We start from the raw sequence: 21677 nt of genomic DNA on the forward strand, positions 1-21677 counted from the left end.
TGCGCAATCCTTGCATTGAGGATGTTCTGAGGGTCCTTCAAGCGCTTCTGAGGAACCTACTTTTTTAAAGACAATAGTCCTCCTGCATGAGTCCTCAAGTCACGAAGGTCTTTCTCCTGCCAGTAGATGACTCCATTCACCTGAGAGGAAGTGGGTACATAAAGCAGGTAGGCTACAGTTGACAATAAGTAGCCTAAACCTGCCCTAGACAGTCCTCAATGACAAAATCCGTAAAAGCAAGTGCGGTTATTTTAGCTATGGGTGCTATGTCATCTCTAGTAGTGTTCTGTGGAGGAATTCACAAGATGTGTATTAGGCCTACCTACTTCAGCATCTGTAGTTATTTAATGGTTTCGGGTTAAGCAGAGCTGTCAATCAAACAAGTCGGGATGCGGGGCAAAAGAGTATGGAACGAACTCAGGGAGGGGCGGAGAATCAGTGGCGAGGATTCCGCAAGACTGTTCTTATAATTGGGGGAACATCTGACTCCGTCGCGCTGGCAGATGGTCGGTTGAGGCGGGATCGAAGGGGGGAGATTTACATTCATTGTTCAGGGGCTCGAGCTCAATCCAGAGACAATAGCCTCAGCAAGGAGCAAGGGAAACGTTCCTTTTCAGATACAGAAGTATGGATAAAGAAACAACGGAAATTAATTAAAAACAAGTTTCTGTATATTAAAACGCATAAATACGTATGATCGGCCAGCTTTTCGAGCACACCGGTCAACAGGCATATAGAAACAACAGTTTGTCATCAGCTTTTTATGTAAATCGTGTTTCATTTCATGGTGCAAATAACCTGAGTAAAACGCGTAATACACACAGCCAGTGTTTATTGCAGATAGACAAAGTGCAGATGGATCGGTTTTTCTGCGCAGGCTCTTCCGTGACTCCCACATGGGAACTGAGGTTTAACTTTCCAACTGTAGAATATTTTTTATAATAAGGTTGAACGCATTTATAACTGAAATGTGGTTTACTCAATTGAACACGGGTTCACATCCTATCTAAGTATGATATCTGATTCCTCCACATTTTGGAACTGTGCCCCAAATATATATTGATGGTCTATTTAGCAAATAGAAAAAAATAGACTAGGCCACAATGTAAAATGTACAAATAAATCCACGTGATTTTTCATGGATGTGTTGTCATTGCAATGCCTGTTGTTTATAGCGGATATAATTATGTATCCTGTGTTCGTTTGAAACATATCTAACATATACTGTGTCTGTATAATTTTCGACAGAAGTTCCAACCGTGTTTCCTCTGACAGCAACTGTCTTGGAGGAGCAGCACGAATGTATAGCAGTGAAGAACAACCAGACTACAATTGTTTAGCACTAATATCCTTAATCGAATCACAGCTTTCAATCACTGCGCATTGTTCAGGGAGAGTAGACAGGTGCAGTGCACTCTTGTGTTTACTGATGACGCGACTGAAAATGCCAAATAAGATATTCAGGTTTGTTGCTTTTCTACTTTTAATCCAGTTATCCTATTAAAATACCATTTACAATTGAATGCCTAACGCAAGCAATAGAACAGAAACGGTGGCCACATTTTGAATATCAAACTAAATAGGCCAATAGTTTTGCTGGAGATGCAATATGTATGCGTAGGCTACAATAGTTACATTTTACATGTTCAAGTAACCTAGACTTAAGTGCTTTCTCAATTTGACACTCTTTAGACAACTTTGCTGCAACATGAAGGCCTAGCTGTCTTTCTGTAGGCCATTCATGCATATGTCTGGGACAAATATGGCAGCAGTAGGCCTTTATTCAAATGGAATGTGTCTATGTTATTTATTTGGGTTTGTTCCCTGCAGCGGTAATTGTACGCAGCATTGAGAGATTACAAAGAGATAATAAACAAGACATCGAATAATAATAATTTATTAAGTTGTCTAATGAATAGGCCAATATTATAAACAGGTGATTGATGTCACTGCACTATAGGCTGAACAAAAAGTTTTGTGTTCACTGAAACTTCCATTTCAACATAGAATAATAATATAATATAATCATTAACACAATGTAGCCTAGTTCTATAGTCTATAAAAACAGAAATCTACTCTTTTTGCTGAAAATAATAAAGGTCAGTTGTCTGAATATGTGACCAACTATTTAAAAGTTCAAATGAAAGGATAAAAAAATAAAATAATGTTATTAGCCTTAATTATTGTTCATATTATGGCACTTTCATCTGAGATCTGAAGCACACTTTGGGTACGACTTCACCAAAGAAAAGTTTGAACAGACAAGGGAGCTATTTGGCTAGCTGGATGCTCAAAAAGTCCAACTAACGGGGACATTTTACACCAATGAGAGCATCCATTTCAACAATCGGTCCCCCATATGGCAGTGTAGCCCCTCCTCCAGACCCTAACCCGACAGAGGAACTCATACATGCTCCAGGACAGTGAAGTGGAGCATTATTGCCAGCTCTTTAGCCCATACATTCAAAGCGAAAAAGGTCTCTGCTACTTTGTTTGAGAAAGATTTTGACACCTGATTTTAGAGCTGTCGTGTGGAAGTGTGTGTGCATGCATATCTGTGGAATAGACTACGGTGTGCACGAGACTGTCCAGGAGTGCGCGCGTGTCCACCAAACAGGTGACCCTTGTTTATGTTCGAACCGACGTTTGACGTTACATATCCCCTGTATGTGGACAATGATTGCAGTCCACGGGAAAATACATCTATTGCGTGTTTTCCTTCAAGAGCACGTTTGAAGACAGAATAGTGGACACGCAGTAGCCTATTATTTCCATTGGGCAGCTCTGAAGCCTCAATCATCATCCAAGTGCTCGATAACAGCATCCTGGAACGTACCTCCCAGTTCTATTTTGCCAAAGTGATATTGCTCTCTCGTTTATTCTGAAAAGAACACAATTGGATTTTTGTATTAAATGTACGGGATCCAGGAGCATCTGATAAGAGACATCAGCGGATTAAAAGAAAGAACTCTAGGAGAGGAGATGGATCCAGTCCGGTCCTGGGTGCGTAATGTCGGTGTTGTGGATGCTAACGTAGCAGCGCAAAGGTAATGTATACCTTCATGTTCTCAAGTCCTGTGGTATTTTGACGAAATACACGTCTCTTTCCTATTGGCAACTAAGCACAACATAAAACAGTATAACGCACGTATGAGAAATTACTTTAAAGGATGATTAGGTTAGACTTCTTTAAGCATGCAAGATGAGTCAATGTATTATGCACATGGTTTTAACCATTTCTATATCATAAACAATACTATGCTCGGTAAAAAAAAGGATAACGGTAAATGACAAATAGCCAACCAGATGGCGCACAGATCACCGTAACATAGCCTATAGACTAGCCTATACAAGTGACCTGTGGTGCAAAGCAGTCAAACATAAAGTATTGTTGTTGATTATGCTCATGGCTCTTGTGTGATACTCATTTACCCTAAACTTATCCAGACTTGAGGTGAAACGAAAAAGCAACAGGTTGTCTTTGGGAGTAAGTGGCCCCGGGCGTAAAATGGACAATTGTGTTGAAAAAATCTATCTCAAGCATCCCTATCTTTCTGTATGCTGAGTCCTGATTGTCCCGGGCGCGCGCTGTCAATAGCGAGTGGTGGCAGTGTCACAAGCAGCATGAAAGGGATACAACAAACACAACAACAAAACAAAAACGCATTCTGTCACGAAAGTGACCGCACGGGCCGGAATAATGTTAATTTAGTGAGGATTCCACCTATTGATTTGTTGCCCTATAGGACGCGCATGTAAGGCTTTTGACGGTTGGAATCTGTTATTTTATTCATGTTGAATTATCTACTAAAGATTTGATATCTCCATCCAGACATTCTCTTATCCCCATATATTAGGCCTATAGCCAATAATACCGATTTAAGTTGATGATAATGGCCCAGAAATAATAATAATAGGCCTAATCATAATAACAATAACAATAATAATGATAATAATAATACAATTATGTTGGCCTGTCTACTGAAATATGAATCACTTGACAAATTCATATTCGTATTATCATTTGTTTCCCCCAAAATCAATTAGTCTACCATTATCTTATTCAAAAGTTTTTCAAAACTTTGACAGTGTTTTTCATACTAGTTTAAAATGAACTTTTGTGTATTCTTAATGTTAAAATACTCCAGTAGGCTACATCTACAGGCTGTTATGATAGCCTTGGTATAAATTATGTAGCCTTCTTTTCAAAGGAGAACATGCTAAAAAGTAAGCATGCATACAAGGTAGCTTAACATTACTTTCAAAGGTGTATTTGCCTAAATAAACCGTTTTTTGGCAACAGAACAAACTTTTGTAGTAATTTGAAAACCTTCGTAATTTGGCGTATTCGATTAAATACGGCTATGGCTGATGTTTCAAATGGGCGTTAATCCGATCAGTCTTTTGCTATTTTACATGTATTTTATGCAACCGAAACACATTTGTTGATTGAAACCCTTTTCAATTGGTCACATCATGAATATCACCTTTTCATAATACTCACCAGATAGCAGACATAATATAACTTTCCCTGAATGTACTCTGATGCTTCTTAACCTGTAAGAAAATGAGAATTTTCCGTCTTCTTCCAAGCCTAAATTATGCAGCGATAAAATAATGGATACATGTAGGCTAGAAACAATCATCCTATCAAAAGTACATTTTAATTTACGTCTGACTTTGGACCTTTTCTCCTTTCACTTTTCGAAGGTCAAGGATGAAGATCAGCATGAGTGCCAAAATAACTTTCACAGTAGACCTATAAGAAAAACGTTTTAAACTTCTTCATATTTTGCAGCGTCGAAAGAAACACAGCCTTTATCTCACCCTCTCAGTGTAAGAGGCGAAGCATCAATAAACAATCATTGTTAATTAAGCTCTAGGCCTTCACGCTTGGAGCAAGACAAACTTTGACCCACCCATTAATTACATAAACACTGCGAGCACTTCATGCTATTTTTTGGTACATGTCAACATTTTGATTTCATTCCACCATCGATAATTCGCGATTTCCTAGGTAGGTCATGCATAGAAAGTTAGTCATTGAATCCAATGCGATTCTTGAATTGTTGCTAACAAATAATCGAAATGACCGTTTGTGAAAATTAAGCATAAGATGATTGCATCATACAGTTAGGCTATATAAGCTGTTTATTCTTTCAATCTTAATGAAGCATTTAAATCAAATAGTCTATAATTCCTTTAATGGGTTTCCTCACATTGTTTGTTCAGTGAGTATTTTCAAAACAAATTTTCTCAATTTTGCCATTCCTGACTAATTCATGTTGCAATGTTAAATCTAGAACGGAATGATTCTGTTGTAGTCTATACAGTCGACCTTAATAAACAGTGATTGGAGTTGTAATGTGCCATCACTAGCACATTAGAGGCTGCTGCCTATATACATGCACTTGAAATCACTGTGCCTCTTTAATGAATAGAACACCAGTCACTTTTAATAATGTTGACTGATTTTGAATTACTCATCTCATATGTATATACTGTATTCTATTCTATTCTATTCTATTCTATTCTACTGTATCTTAGTCTATGCCGCTCTGACATTGCTCGTCCATATATTTATATATTCTTAATTCCATTCCTTTACTTAGTTTTGTGTGTATTGGGTATATGTCGTGAAATGGTTAGATATCACTGCACTGTTGGAGCTAGAAACACAAGCATTTTGCTACACCCGCAATAATATCTGCTAAACATGTGTACGTGACCAATTTTTTTTGATTTTGATTAGATTTTAAGAGTGTTTGCTATGTGTGACTGAGGATTGTGATGTAGTGTAAGTGAATTTCCCTCTCCTCTCCTCTCCTCTCCTCTCCTCTCCTCTCCTCTCCTCCTCTCCTCTCCTCTCCTCTCCTCTCCTCTCCTCTCCTCTCCTCTCCTCTCCTCTCCTCTCCTCTCCTCTCCTCTCCTCTCCTCTCCTCTCCTCTCCTCTCCTCTCCTCTCTACAGTGGTGTAGCTCTCTCCAGGGCCCACTTTGAGAAGCAGCCCCCCTCTAACCTGCGCAAGTCCAACTTCTTCCACTTCGTCCTGGCACTCTATGACAGACACGGACAGCCTGTAGAGGTGGAGAGGACTTCCTTTGTGGACTTTGTGGAACAGGACAAGGTGTGTGTGTTTGTTTGTTTCAGTTTGTTGACTGTGAGTATATTTGTGAATATTTCTCCATGGATTTCTCTTTATTACGCATGTCCTCTGTGTTCACTATTATTGAAATCAAATCACACGTCTCAAGTTAGTTTCCATAAGTTTACAAGAGAGAGTGAAGAAAAGGTGGTAGCTCTTACTATAGAAATAGAATGAAGATTTCTCTGGCTATTACAGCAAATGCAGCAAAACTTTAAGCTGACCACATTTACACATTTACCCAACCCATAGCAGGACATTTCTATGCAACCTGTAGTGTCCAGGTGTTTAACTTGACCTTACATGTCCCCTATAAAGCTGAGCTTATTGAACAGCTGACAGCTCCATGTTACAAGCCTCCCTCCCAATGAGCTGAGCTGATGGTGAGCGATTGAAAACTAATACCTAATGACTAATTAACAGCCTTACTCATTAGTGGGACATCACTACTTGTAAAAATGCAAATTACGCTCGCCTCTGTTAAGTTTTTTCCGTGACCAAATCATCAATCTCTTTTCCTCCCACCCTCACATTATAAATACTGCGGAGGGGGGAGAAGTACATTCCTCAGGTCAGACATGGGGTCAAAAGAAGGAGAGGAAGAGGTGCAGAGTGGCAGTCAGATTGAGAGGGAGAGAGAGGGAGAGAGAGGGAGAGAGAGGGAGAGAGAGGGAGAGAGAGAAAGAGAGAAAGAGAGAAAGAAAAGGAGAGAGAGGGAGAGAGAGAAAGAGAGAGGGAGAGAGAGGGAGAGAGAGGGAGAGAGAGGGAGAGAGAGAAAGAGAGAAAGAAAGTGAGAGAGAGGGAGAGAGAGAAAGAGAGAGGGAGAGAGAGGGAGAGAGAGGGAGAGAGAGGGAGAGAGAGGGAGAGAGAGGGAGAAGAAAGAAAAGGAGAGAGAGGGAGAGAGAGAAAGAGAGAGGGAGAGAGAGGGAGAGAGAGGGAGAGAGAGGGAGAGAGAGAAAGAGAGAGGGAGAGAGAGGGAGAGAGAGGGAGAGAGAGAAAGAGAGAAAGAAAAGGAGAGAGAGGGAGAGAGAGAAAGAGAGAGGGAGAGAGAGGGAGAGAGAGGGAGAGAGAGGGAGAGAGAGGGAGAGAGAGAAAGAGAGAGGGAGAGAGAGGGAGAGAGAGGGAGAGAGAGGGAGAGAGAGAAAGAGAGAAAGAAAAGGAGAGAGAGTTTTGAGAGAACAAGAGAGACAGACAGAGAGCGACAGGGCAGGGGAGGGGTACACTGCGTGGTGGAAGCCTTATGCCCAGTGTTGATGGATGGTTTTGCCTTGTGGTTAAACTCGAGCTGGGAGTGTGAGGCTTGTGGTCCAAACTGGTAACAGCTCTCCCCTCGAGAGAGAGAGAGAAAAGAGGCCACTGTCCTGTCAAAGGAAGTTCAAACACGGTTTTGTTTTACAGACAGAGAGAGAGAGAGTGTCAGTGCTAATGCCAGGGCTGAGGGCTGTCAGTGTTTCCCCTAGTGCCACACACACAGCCATGTCAAGACAGAATGATATGACGGCTGCAGAGGAGTTCATTTTCTGCATGTTTAACCTGGCATCTGGTTTTGTTGTTATTCAGAGGTAGAAGGGTGATATGGGTATATAAATGTTCCTCTGTGAATATTTACGAAACATTATGTTCCAGTCTCTACTGTAAATTGTATATTTCTCTCTTTCTTACCTTCGCTCATCTCTCTTAATATGTTCATTTCTTTCCTTCCTCTCCTATCTCTTACTTTCTCCCTATCGCTGTCTTCCTCTCTTTTTGCTCAGAGATGACGGCTCCCTGGGTTATTGGACCAGGGAGGATTCCTTTGAGACCAGTTAGCAAGAGACTGGAAAGGGAAAGAAAGAGAGGGATAAAATGAAAGAGGGTGGTGTAGAGCCAGGGGGAAGAAAGGATGGAGGAAGAAAGGATGGGGGAAGAAAGGATGGGGGAAGAAAGGATGGAGGAAGGGAAGTTTCTCTGTCAAGGTCGAACTGCTGCTCACTCTCGCAGCACTACAGTCGTTTCCACTCACTGGAATATCCAGAGGCCTACGCACACAGACAAACACATTGCGCACATGCACACATGCGCACACACACGCGAGCTTGTGCACACGTTCACTGTTTCATAGCATACATGATAATGGGTACACTCTATTTCATTTGATCATACAGATCCCACGGCTTTAGGATTTCACGTCAGATGTGCTGCAGTTCAACTTCTAAAAAGAGGAGCTAACTCAAGGTTAAGCACCCAGCTCTGGAGCCCAGTGCAGGGTCCCATCTGGGGGTTTGAGCCTACATCCTGGGATCCCCGCACCACTCCCAGGGAAGGATGAAGTGCAGGATTAGAGGAGCCTGACTCTGCTTAACTGTGCTTAGTGATGCCCAGATGTACTTAACTGTGCTAACTGTGCCCTCACCGGTGCTATAACTGCATCTGTGCGTTTGTCTGTTTGTCTGTTTGTCTGTTTGTCTGTTTGTCGTCTCATTCCAAGGAGCAGACGGGAGAAAAGACCAACAACGGCACGCACTACAAGATACAGCTCCTCTACAGCAATGGTGAGTGCACCTTCAAATCATCAGCCATAGCATCAGATAGCAGCATGTCCCATTCATGTCAGTGTGAGAACGTGGCCACTCGGGTATTTATGTTCTGTGTGGTTTCATGTCTCTTGATTCTTTGTCCCAGAGACATTTTAGTGTCTGACCACTTCAGAGTGGTGGTATGGTCATGGAATGGACATGATATGGACATAACCACTTCTCATGCGTTCCAAATATGAGAGCAAAAAGCCCACTTGAAACCCCCCACCCTCTCTCTCCCAGTGGTCTTCTCCCTGCCACTTCCTCTGCCTCTCATCCCACCTAATCCTTCTTCTAAATATCTATCCACTCATCCAATTTCAGAGTTTTTTGAGCCCCAGATTTAGTTGTGTGTGGAGCTGCTTCCTTGCCCATAAACAGGGAAACAAGGTACACAGTGCCCCACAGGGTGTTACAACATCAGATAAGGGATATGCAAAGAGATTTCTGGTTCCCATTAGCCTCCACTGCCCCTCCTCTGATATCGCCATGGCACCCATGGGAGAGGAGATAAAAGACATGTACCAGAAAGACCCCCACCATACACACTCATACACATACACTGTACACTGTACACACATGCCTGCCTCTACACCCTCCCTTCCCCTTCCCCCAAGCCATATCAAAGGCCTCTAGATTGAGACTTTGATGAAAGGAACCCGTTTTAAAAGCAGTATTCTGCATAGGCTTCATAATAAAATCCCTATGATAAAACGTGGTGCTCTTCAGATGCAATTCATTACATCGACGGCAGCTTTCAAGGAAGTAAAACCAGTAGTTTTGAAGCACCCAGAGACCAAAGATTCAGGTGTTTTCTAAAAGCATGCTGTGAGGCTCTCTGTCAGATCCCATACTCCTAAAGCCCTCCACTGCTCCTCATCTGACCTGTATCGATGACCCAGGGAATGGCCATTGTGGGAATCAAATAAATGTCCCGTCTAAAACACTCATATCCCATCCCTTCAGGATTAGGTTGTCGTTGTGAGATGAGTCCAGTTTAGTTTCCTTTACTGATTGTGTATGTGTCTGTGTGCAGGGGTTCGTACGGAACAGGATCTTTATGCACGACTTATTGACTCAGTCACTAAACAGGTAAGGAGCCCTGTTTGCCTTGACTGGATTTAGCCTGCTGTGGAACTCCTGATTACAGCTTGATTGATTGCACATTAAATCTAATTCCCCCATCACTCGCTCTCCCTCTCTCTCAGCCCATAGCATATGAGGGACAGAACAAGAATCCTGAAATGTGCCGTGTTCTGCTCACTCACGAGGTTATGTGCAGGTGAGCCACACACACACACACACACACACACACACACACACACACACACACACACACACACACACACACACACACACACACACACACACACACACACACACACACACACACACACACACACACACACAAACAGATGGAGGAAATCATATTCTTCAAAATATCCATCACCCATGTCTCTTTGTTTTGTCTTGATGTGTCTGACATGTGGTATGCCATTTGAAAATAAGACTGGGGTTGAATGGGGTTGAAGTGAAAGTATAGCCTGTCTGTCTTCAGGCTTGTTACAGTGTGAGCCCCCTGCCGCCTTCTCCTGTAGCCCCCGAGTCCCCTACCAGCTCCTGTTTCTCTCTGGAGCATCCCTCATGGACATGGGGAGCTACGGGGGCCAGACTTCCTTGAACCTCCATTGAAACATGCTCAGGGTATAATTAACCCCCCCCAACCCCCATCACCACCCCAGCCCCTTACATTTTACGTGGACAATGGTCCACAATGGAACCCTGTTGAAACATACAATTAGAGTAGTTTCTCTGATTTCTGAAAGCTTTAGTTTCTAACAGAGTGCATGGAAACTCTGCATAATGTGTAGAAGGCATAAGACAGTGTGGCAGCAATGGGTCAGGGTGAAAGACGAGGGCTGCCGTTATGGTGCTTTAGTAAGACTGGGCTTCCTCACTATGCATGTTATGTTTTTGGAGGTATGGAGGTAGGAAGAGAGGGACAGAGGGAGAGAGCGAGTGACTGCTGGGGAAGTGGGGCAGTGACCCAGGGTTTGAGGGCAGGAGGGGGAAGGAGAGGGGGGTTTGGCAGGGGAAGAGGGGCTAAGACTGAGTGGGCTTTGCCATTGTTTAGCCAACAGATGCCCGAATGTGACTCACAGCTGGCTAATAACAGAGCCGGGGAGGCAGAGGGCAAGCGTCACAGCTGGGGAGTGAGGCCGTCTGACAGGGGGCGGGGGGGCAGAGGGGGCAGGGCCAAGCTGGGACACGAGAGGGGTGAAGCGAGGTGTAGGAGTGGCAGATGGTTAGGGGTGGGGGCACTTTTTGTTATGCAGCGGAGGGGACTTGGAGGGTGGGCCGGGGGGCCAGCAGGCTCCACAGACAGGACTGCTGACGAATTGTAGGATGCTGTGTGTGTGTGTGGGTGTGTGTGTGTGTTGATGTGTTTGTCTGTGGGTGATTGGGTGGGGGTTGAGTTTGATTTCGAAATCAATGTGACAGATTGCCAGGCTGGCTTTTCACTTCTGAATAATGTCTCCCTGTTTGTATGGTCCGTTGTTGTACCTTTTCTCCCCTTTCTTTTATTCTTTTGTCTCTTTCTCCCCTCCTCTCCTTTACCCTTTTTGTTTCCCTGGATCAGTGCAGTCTGGAACGGTGGACGGGCCAAAGGAAAGATCAGTCCTGTCATGCTGGTTTGTTTCACTCACTGTGTTGTTGTGTTTTCTGGTTGTTCTTTTGGAACACAGTCGCTGTTGTGAGAAGAAAAGCTGTGGAAACCGCAACGAGACGCCCTCTGACCCAGTCATCATTGACAGGTAACAGCACCTGTCACCCGCTCACACAACCCTGACAACGTCAAACACCCCAACTGAGCCTGTGTTCCACTGTCTCCCCCTCAACTGTCCCTCTCATGCCTCTAAGATGTCCAGACATACTCAGATGCAGAAATACTCACTACTCACACAAACATCAATTCATGAACATTTACTCAGAGAGAGAGAGAGGGAGAGAGAGTGAGAGAGAGTGAGAGAGAGGGAGAGAAAGAGAGAGAGAGAAAGAGAGAGAGAGAGAGAGAGAGAGAGAGAGAGAGAGAGAGAGAGAGAGAGAGAGAGAGAGAGAGAGAGAGAGAGGCAGAGACCCAGATCCATGTGATGAGATCTCACAAATAAGCTGTTGTCTCTATTGGCCAGTAAGGACAGAGGGCCTAGTGGGAGAGGAATGGTTAGTGGGGGCAATGGGACAGAGGGCAGGGTGGGGATGTGTAAGGGTGATGGCGAGGTGCATACATGTCTGCATGTTAAATATGTGTGCAAGTGTACAGTCCGTGTGTGTTGTTGTGGGTGTGTGTGTATTTGGGAGCTCACCCTCTAGGTCTGTGTTGCTGTGCCAGATGCCTTTAACCCCATGGAGTCGATGTCCACGCCCCCGCGGAAATCTAATTAGCATAATAAAACATTCCCATCAAAAAAATGTGTTTAGGGGCCCCTGAGTGGTGCAGTGGTCTAAGGCACTGCATTTCAGTGCTAGAGGTGTCACTACAGATCCGGGTTCGATCCTGGGAGGTGTCACAGCAGGCCGCGACTGGAAGACGCATAATTGGCCCAGCGTCATCTGGGTTAGGGGAGGGTTTGGCTGTCCAGGATATCCTTGTACCATCCTGCTCACTGGCGCATGCACGCTGACACGGTCTCTAGTTGGATGGTGTTTCCTCTGACACATTGGTGTGGCTGGCTTCCATGTTAAGCGAGCAGTGTGGCTTGGCAGGGTTGTGTTTCAGAGGACGCATGGCTCTCGACCTCTGTACGGGAGTTGCAGTGATGGGACAAGACAGTAACTACCAATTCAATATAATGAAAAAGGGGTAAAAAATAAGCTAGATTTTAAGATAGAGATATCAGTTTTTTTTTGCATTGGATGCGTCTCAATCCTACACAAGTGTCTTGGGACTCTTCTGAAGTCGGTACAGCCGATCTGCCAACTTCTGTCTATAACGTCCTAACAGTTTGGGCTACACAGTAATATGACCCCTCTGTGGAAGGGTGAGACTCTCATGAACAAGTACATGTTGGTTGTTTTGCTCTATGTTAGTTGTTTTGCTCTATGTTAGTTGTTTTGCTCTATGTTAGTTGTTTTGCTCTATGTTAGTTGTTTTGCTCTATGTTAGATGTTTTGCTCTATGTTGGTTGTTTTGCTCTATGTTAGTTGTTTTGCTCTATGTTGGTTGTTTTGCTCTATGTTAGTTGTTTTGCTCTATGTTAGTTGTTTTGCTCTATGTTAGTTGTTTTGCTCTATGTTAGTTGTTTTGCTCTATGTTAGATGTTTTGCTCTGTTGGTTGTTTTGCTCTATGTTGGTTGTTTTGCTCTATGTTAGTTGTTTTGCTCTATGCTAGTTGTTTTGCTCTATGTTAGATGTTTTGCTCTATGTTAGTTGTTTTGCTCTATGTTAGTTGTTTTGCTCTATGTTAGTTGTTTTGCTCTGTTGGTTGTTTTGCTCTATGTTAGTTGTTTTACATTTACATTTAAGTCATTTAGCAGACGCTCTTATCCAGAGCGACTTACAAATTGGTTTTGCTCTATGTTAGTTGTTTTGCTCTATGTTAGTTGTTTTGCTCTATGTTAGTTGTTTTGCTCTATGGTGGTTGTTTTTCTCTATGTTAGTTGTTTTGCTCTATGTTAGTTGTTTTGCTCTATGTTTGTTGTTTTGCTCTATGTTGGTTGTTTTGCTCTATGTTAGTTGTTTTGCTCTATGTTAGTTGTTTTGCTCTATGTTAGTTGTTTTGCTCTATGTTAGATGTTTTGCTCTATGTTAGTTGTTTTGCTTTATGTTGGTTGTTTTGCTCTATGTTGGTTGTTTTGCTCTATGTTGGTTGTTTTGCTCTATGTTGGTTGTTTTGCTCTATGTTGGTTGTTTTTGCTCTATGTTGGTTGTTTTGCTCTATGTTGGTTGTTTTGCTCTATGTTGGTTGTTTTGCTCTATGTTGGTTGTTTTGCTCTATGTTGGTTGTTTTGCTCTATGTTGGTTGTTTTTGCTCTATGTTGGTTGTTTTGCTCTATGTTGGTTGTTTTGCTCTATGTTGGTTGTTTTGCTCTATGGTGGTTGTTTTTCTCTATGTTGGTTGTTTTGCTCTATGTTGGTTGTTTTGCTCTATGTTAGTTGTTTTGCTCTATGTTAGTTGTTTTGCTCCATGTTGGTTGTTTTGCTCTATGTTGGTTGTTTTGCTCTATGTTGGTTGTTTTGCTCTATGTTGGTTGTTTTGCTCTATGTTGGTTGTTTTGCTCTATGTTGGTTGTTTTGCTCTATGTTGGTTGTTTTGCTCTATGTTGGTTGTTTTTGCTCTATGTTGGTTGTTTTGCTCTATGTTGGTTGTTTTGCTCTATGTTGGTTGTTTTGCTCTATGGTGGTTGTTTTTCTCTATGTTGGTTGTTTTGCTCTATGTTGGTTGTTTTGCTCTATGTTAGTTGTTTTGCTCTATGTTAGTTGTTTTGCTCCATGTTGGTTGTTTTGCTCTATGTTGGTTGTTTTGCTCTATGTTGGTTGTTTTGCTCTATGTTGGTTGTTTTGCTCTATGTTGGTTGTTTTGCTCTATGTTGGTTGTTTTGCTTTATGTTGGTTGTTTTGCTCTATGTTGGTTGTTTTGCTCTATGTTGGTTGTTTTGCTCTATGTTGGTTGTTTTGCTCTATGTTGGTTGTTTTGCTTTATGTTGGTTGTTTTGCTCTATGTTGGTTGTTTTGCTCTATGTTGGTTGTTTTGCTCTATGTTGGTTGTTTTGCTCTATGTTAGTTGTTTTGCCTCATAAGACTCGTCTGAAGGTCCCGCGGTACCAGTTGAACAAATTAATGGAAGAATATATGGACTGTTTAGTGCCAAAAATAAGGGGTTAAATACATGTAAAAAAGTATATATCTTGGATATAGGACAGACACTTCAGAACAAACATCCTATTTGTTGGGGACTATCTGTTGTTCCATGTAGTTCATCTCTTATTCAATGTGTTTGTATGGGCTAATAGAAGTAAGGCCAAATACATTTTTTTTATACTTCAAGGGGTCTTACAATTCAAGATCAAATAGCAAAATGATCCTTGGTATGACCTTCTTAAAACAATTCCATATAGCTTAGTAGAGCCCCCCCTCCCCCGGCTTAGACAGGGCTTAGACTATAATGGGTTAATGGAGTGCACCCACCCTGTGAGTCTTTATGACACTGAGGCATGCGTCTGTGATAGTTAGCGTCTCTGCAGTATACCTGTCACTGCTAATGTAAGCATCTGTGTTTGTTAGTGACTGTGCTGCCAACACATGCAGATACTGTACACTCTGTCTGTCTGTCTGTCTGTCTGTCTGTCTGTCTGTCTGTCTGTCTGTCTGTCTGTCTGTCTGTCTGTCTGTCTGTCTGTCTGTCTGTCTGTCTGTCTGTCTGTCTGTCTGTCTGTCTGTCTGTCTGTCTGTCTGTCTGTCTGTCTGTCTGTCTGTCTGTCTGTCTGTCTGTCTGTCTGTCTGTCTGTCTGTCTGTCTGTCTGCCTGCCTCCTATGCACTGGTGGTCAGCACCTAGAACACTGTGACTGCCCCTTGCACTTAGTCCACACTGTCCTACAAAAAAACCCCTCTGTACACAGTCCTAAACTCCTGCCATATATACTGTATGAATAAAAAACATCCCTGTCAAAATCATGAAGAGTTAGGGTCTATCATGCAATGTGAGGGTTCACACATATGTCTTGTCTGCAGCCTCCCCAACTGACAGCCAGTTATCAGGCTTTAGGGAGACAGAGCGTTACCTTAATCGGCATGTGTGAGGGCTTCCACGTCCCAGGGATTTTGGAAGTCACACAGGGTCTGCATGGAGTTAACCACTGTGATGAATGCTCTTAAGCAGACCTATGTACAATAGCTTTTCTGTGATGTCATCTCTTCAACCTTCATCGCCTCCCTCCCTCCCCCTCCCTCCCTCCCTCCCTCCCTCCCTCCCTCCCTCCCTCCCTCCCTCCCTCCCTCCCTCCCTCCTAAAATACGCTCACTTCATACATGTCAAAGATTTCTCTCTCTCTTTTTCTCCTCTGTTCAAGCTGGCTGGCTGTTGACAGTGTGTCTCAGAGGATCTCTGCTGAAGATAGTTTTCATATAACGGAAAAATTGGGCTGTTGTCTTTTGGATTTTCCCAGAATCCCTAGGAGCAGCTGTTTTTCTCATTTAGTGCATTACTTTCCCAACTATCCTTTTCCTAAATCTTCCATGGCTAAACCTCTCCAAAGATTGTTCATAAGTAGTGTAGGGGGCTTGTGAATTGGAGGATCTGTATCAGTGTGTGAGCCTGTGCAGGCTGATGGTGGTGCTGTGAGGATGGTTTTAAATGGGATCGTTGACCTAATCACACTGTGCCCATCCAGACCTGATAGGAGCTTTTCCCTCTTGACAGGCTCATGGATCCCTCTCCTTGGGGAGCAGCCTATTAGCAGCTATGTAATTTGGGATAAGCTGTTGGAATTTGTTGCACTGTGTCCTTGCAGAAATCCCAAATGTATTTCTTGTGGGTTTGTATGTGTATATGTGTGAGAGAGGGAGAATGTGTCTGTGTGAATATGTACATTGTTTGTGTTACATAAATTCATATATGTTTCTGTTTGTGTGTGTTTGTGCATGGTTGTGCACAGATGTTTATTTATTTATGCATTTATAGTGTATGGATGCATGTGCAACTGTGTGTATGTGACCCATTGTCTGACTTTTACCCCTGTCACTGCTTGGGGCCTAAATGATTTGTGTGTGTGTGTGTGTGTGTGTGTGTGGGGGTGTGGGTTGTTTTTGAGGGTGCAGTAATCATCCTCCTGCTCCCAGCCCCAACACCTGTTCTCCAATTAGCATGCAGCGTGCCCTACTGCCACCCTCCCTACTGCCACCCCTACTGCCACCCCTACTGCCACCCTCCCTACTGCCACCCCTACTGCCACCCCTACCGCCACCCTCCCTACTGCCACCCCTACTGCCACCCTCCCTACTGCCACCCCTACTGCCACCCCCCTACTGCCACCCCTACTGCCACCTTCCCTACAGCCACCCTCCCTACTGCCACCCTCCCTACTGCCACCCATACTGCCACCCATACTGCCACCCTCCCTACTGCCACCCTCCCTACTGCCACCCATACTGCCACTGAATCGCTCTCCCTTTCCCTTTCCCTTTCCCTTTCCCCCTTTCCTTTCCTCTCTCTCTCTCTCTCTCTCTCTCTCTCTCTCTCTCTCTCTCTCTCTCTCTCTCTCTCTCTCAATCTCTGTGCTCTCTCTCTCTCTCTCTCTCTCTCTCTCTCTCTCTCTCTCTCTCTCTCTCTCTCTCTCTCTCTCTCTCTCTCTCTCTCTCTCTCAATCTCTGTGCTTCTCTCTCTCTCTCTCTCTCTCTCTCTCTCTCTCTCAATCTCTGTGCTTCTCTCTCTCTCTCTCTCTCTCTCTCTCTCTCTCTCTCTCTCTCTCTCTCTCTCTCTCTCTCTCTCTCTCTCTCTCTCTCTCTCTCTCTCTCTCTCTCTCTCTCTCTCTCTCTCTCTCTCTCTCTGTGCTTCTCTCTCTCTCTCTCTCTCTCTCTCTCTCTCTCTCTCTCTCTCTCTCTCTCTCTCTCTCTCTCTCTCTCTCTCTCTCAATCTCTGTGCTTCTCTCTCTCTCTCTCTCTCTCTCTCTCTCTCTCTCTCTCTCTCTCTCTCTCTCTCTCTCTCTCTCTCTCAATCTCTGGGCTTCTCTCTCTCTCTCTCTCTCTCTCTCTCTCTCTCTCTCTCTCTCTCTCTCTCTCTCTCTCTCTCTCTCTCTCTCTCTCTCTCTCTCTGTGCTTCTCTCTAACTCTCTCTCTCTCTCTTACTCTTTCTCTTTGGGATTCTCTTGGATTCTCAAGCTTATACCAGTGTTTCTACCACACTCTTTCTATCTGTCTTTCACTTCCTTTCTGCCCTTGTCTTTCTCTCTTCCTCTGCCTATTGTTTCCTTATCCCCCCCCCCTCATCCTAGCCCATCAAATTTTGTGATAATTAGGCAGTGTCATTAGGACACCTACCCAAGTACAAGGGAGTTTGCAATTCCCCAAACCCCCTATTTTCTAATCTCCTTTCCATATTGTCCCCCCCCCCTCCCAATCCCCTCCTGCTGCTCCGCTCCCTCCCTAATCCTGATTTGAGTGAAAGGGGAGAGAGGAGATCACAGCTGATCCATAGGGAGGGATGGCGGGATGCAGGAGTGGGGGTAGGGGGCTTGGAGGCGTTGGGGGTTAGTCAGAATGGGGAGAGGACTCTTTAAGACACCCTTACTCCTCTTCATATAAAGCACTGATCAGGTCATACTGCTTGCAGCGTTTACTAGTCTTGTCATTGTTGAATATGTCACTCACTCACTGACTATCTTATGCAATCGCGGGGGACCTCTTTGTTTTGAAGATGTAAATTATCTTTGATTGATTAATTGACTGATTGATTCCTCTGTTTTGCCAATTTCAAATTGTGGATTACGTTCACACGTGCCCTGTTGCTGAATGACTCACTTGTGATTAAAGGATCTGTTTCAAAGAGAACTGACTGTGTGGCTGTAGCATAGAACTCCATACTCCATTCTCTGATATGTTCTGTTTTTTTTTACAGGCCTTGCTGTCACAGCTTTTGCATTATCTGGCTTTGATATTTTCTCAGTGCTTGTCTAACTTACATATATACCAGAACACATCTCTGTGTGTGTCCCTCCCTCCGCCAACCTAAGGAGTTCTACTCTCTACTCAGAGACAGACAGGTCAGTTAACAGTGGCATTACTGCCAGATGACCCCTGACCTTTAGAGAACTATATGAGCGCTAGCCTCTGTGTTTATAGAGGAGCATGCTTTACAGCAGAGGCAGACAGTCAGTATTAGTGTTAGTGTTTGTAGGAATGGGAAGTTTGGATTGGTTAATGGGAGGGGGCAGGGTTGGAGTGTATGACCGTGGTTTTACATTTAGGTAGGAGGTTGGAATCAATAGATGGTCATAAGGAAAGCATGAAAGATCCATTGTAAGGGAGGAGAAGGGAGGCAGGTGAGGAGAGAGTGTGGAGAGGGGATCAATGGCATGCACTATCTCACTAATTGATCGTGTTTTCAAGAGGGGTCTTTTTTTAACAAGCCAGCACTCTGAGGAAAGAGGAATAATCAATGGGAATTTTCCAATTTTGTCAATATCGCTTTTCCCTTCCCCCTTCAAAACAACAAGCCATTTCACAAAGCCTGGATGCAAGAGAGAGATACAGTCGTTTTCCTTTCTGTCAATGAGAACATACAAAATCCTCCTCAGCAAGTTATTTTCTTCTCATCAATTAGACCAGATAAATCCTTTCCTATGTGTTAAATGATTAAAAAAAAAGCTTATTATAGGCAGCAGTAATGGTTGTGGTCAAGCCCACTTTTAGAAATGTGATTAGAGCTCCCTTGCGAAGACTTCAAATAGTTGACCCTAAGAGGAATCCGTTGCTCTTCATCTTGCATTAAGGGCCGTATTGATCTTCTACCCCTGATTCTAGTTATGTGCACGTTGGGTTGTTTTATCTGGCCGTCACATAGCAGCGAATGAAAGTGTGCACACGGTTGCTTCTAAATCAATTTCCACTAAATTGCTTTTACGTCTAGAAAATCATTTGGGTCAATTTCTAATGTCTTCATTTGGATGAGGATTATTTCAGTGAATGTTTGGCACGTGCTATCTGTTTGAATCCACACAGATTCCTCTGGACAGTTTGACAATATAGCATTCAGATATCATTTGTTAATTTGTATCTGAATGCCTTTCTTCAACAACCACATCTCTATCACCATGCCCAAACCGGACGCGCGCGTGCTTCCACGTGCTTCCTCGTGCTTCCGCGTGCGCCATCGTTCACAAAATTATTTTGTCCCCCCCACACCAAATACGATCACGATACGCAGGTTGCAATATCAAAACAAACTCTGAACCAATTATATTAATTTGGGGACAGGTTGAAAAGCCTTAAACATTTATGGCAATTTAGCTAGCTAGCTTGTTGTTGCAAGCTAATTTGTCCTGGGATATAAACGTTGAGTTGTTATTTTACCTGAAATGCACAAGGTCCTCTACTGCGACTGTAAGATATATCTGTGTGTTTGTTATGCTGCCTCGGTGTGCTGCCTCGGTGTGCTGCCTCGGTGTGCTGCCTCTGTGTGTTGCCATCGGTGTGTTGCCTCTGTGTGTTGCCTCTGTGTGTTGCCTCTGTGTGCTGCCTCCGTGTGCTGCTTCTGTGTGTTGCCTCTGTGTGTTGCCTCTGTGTGTTGCCTCTGTGTGTTGCCATTGGTGTGCTGCCTCTGTGTGTTGCCTCTGTGTGTTGCCATTGGTGTGCTGCCTCTGTGTGTTGCCTCTGTGTGCTGCCTCCGTGTGCTGCTTCTGTCTGTTGCCTCTGTGTGTTGCCTCTGTGTGTTGCCTCTGTGTGTTGCCATTGGTGTGCTGCCTCTGTGTGTTGCCTCTGTGTGTTGCCTCTGTGTGTTGCCTCTGTGTGTTGCCTCTGTGTGTTGCCATTGGTGTGCTGCCTCTGTGTGTTGCCTCTGTGTGTTGCCTCTGTGTGTTGCCTCTGTGTGTTGCCTCTGTGTGTTGCCTCTGTGTGTTGCCATCGGTGTGCTGCCTCTGTGTGTTGCCTCTGTGTGTTGCCTCTGTGTGTTGCCTCTGTGTGTTGCCATCGGTGTGCTGCCTCTGTGTGTTGCCTCTGTTGCGTTCTGAGCTCCTGTACATCTGTGTTGGCAGGTCCCTGCTCCCTGTGTGTTGCCTCTGTGTGTTGCCATCGGTGTGCTGCCTCTGTGTGTTGCCTCTGTGTGTTGCCTCTGTGTGTTGCCTCTGTGTGTTGCCATCGGTGTGCTGCCTCTGTGTGTTGCCTCTGTGTGTTGCCTCTGTGTGTTGCCTCTGTGTGTTGCCTCTGTGTGTTGCCTCGCTGCCTCTGTGTGTTGCCTGTGTGTTGCCATCGGTGTGCTGCCTCTGTGTGTTGCCTCTGTGTGTTGCCTCTGTGTGTTGCCTCTGTGTGTTGCCATCGGTGTGCTGCCTCTGTGTGTTGCCTCTGTGGCGTTCTGAGCTCCTGTACATCTGTGTTGGCAGGTCCCTGCTCCCTGTGTGTTGCCTCTGTGTGTTGCCATCGGTGTGCTGCCTCTGTGTGTTGCCTCTGTGTGTTGCCTCTGTGTGTTGCCTCTGTGTGTTGCCATCGGTGTGCTGCCTCTGTGTGTTGCCTCTGTGTGTTGCCTCTGTGTGTTGCCTCTGTGTGTTGCCTCTGTGTGTTGCCTCGGTGTGCTGCCTCTGTGTGTTGCCTCTGTGTGCTGCCTCTGTGTGTTGCCTCTGTGTGTTGCCTCTGTTGCGTTCTGAGCTCCTGTACATCTGTGTTGGCAGGTCCCTGCTCCCTGTGCGAGCTTGCCTCTTAGCCTCTCACTGTAATTTTAATGGAGGGGAACATCACCCGCCCCTCTCAACAGAGCCCCCGGGAACATGCAGGGAGCAGAGCTTTTGGAAAGGAACATTAAACAACTGGCCAAAAAAATGGAAACAGCAACCATTTTTGACTATGTCAGGGGGTCAAATTCCTCACCTCTCCCAGATGCCTAGTAGAAGCCAAATGGCCCTGTTACCTCATCATTTGTCCTCTTGGAGATGTGAACAGTGTCAGTTTTAGAGATTGTTTCTCACGATCACAGAATCTGTAACTCCTTTAGCCTTGGAGCTCAGAGTAGGACGACATGGTCTCCAGCAGCAGTGCATGTCAGAGTGGAGATCCTAGTTAACAGACATATTGGCCCCTTCTACCACCACTACCTCCACCACCTCCTCCACCTCCACCACCAAGACCTCCACCACCACCACCTCCACCTCCACCACCACATCCACCACCACCTCCTCCACCTGCACCTCCACCTGCACCTCCACTTCCACCACCTCCACCAACACCTCCACCTCCACCACTACCTCCACCTCCACCTCCACCACCACCACTTCCA

The 21677-nt window shown here is 44.6% G+C and overlaps 1 protein-coding gene across 3 annotated transcripts in view; it reads left to right on the forward strand.

The window, feature by feature from the left end:
• Positions 1 to 2394: 2394 nt before the first annotated feature.
• The window catches only part of LOC118394064 (transcription factor COE2), a 46879-nt gene continuing 27596 nt past the window's right edge, over positions 2395 to 21677 (forward strand). For 2 of the 3 annotated variants that reach the window (XM_052461530.1, XM_052461528.1), the window contains exons 1-6: positions 2395 to 3047; positions 5970 to 6126; positions 8612 to 8675; positions 9736 to 9791; positions 9908 to 9981; positions 11447 to 11515. In XM_052461530.1, coding sequence (XP_052317490.1) covers positions 2914 to 3047; positions 5970 to 6126; positions 8612 to 8675; positions 9736 to 9791; positions 9908 to 9981; positions 11447 to 11515 — 554 coding nt within the window. In that variant the 5' untranslated portion in view covers positions 2395 to 2913. The remainder of the gene's footprint in view (positions 3048 to 5969; positions 6127 to 8611; positions 8676 to 9735; positions 9792 to 9907; positions 9982 to 11446; positions 11516 to 21677) is intronic. The other variant, XM_052461529.1, reaches the window with a different exon arrangement.

Source organism: Oncorhynchus keta, chromosome 14 (genome assembly GCF_023373465.1).
Source record: "Oncorhynchus keta strain PuntledgeMale-10-30-2019 chromosome 14, Oket_V2, whole genome shotgun sequence".
NCBI lineage: Eukaryota > Metazoa > Chordata > Actinopteri > Salmoniformes > Salmonidae > Oncorhynchus > Oncorhynchus keta.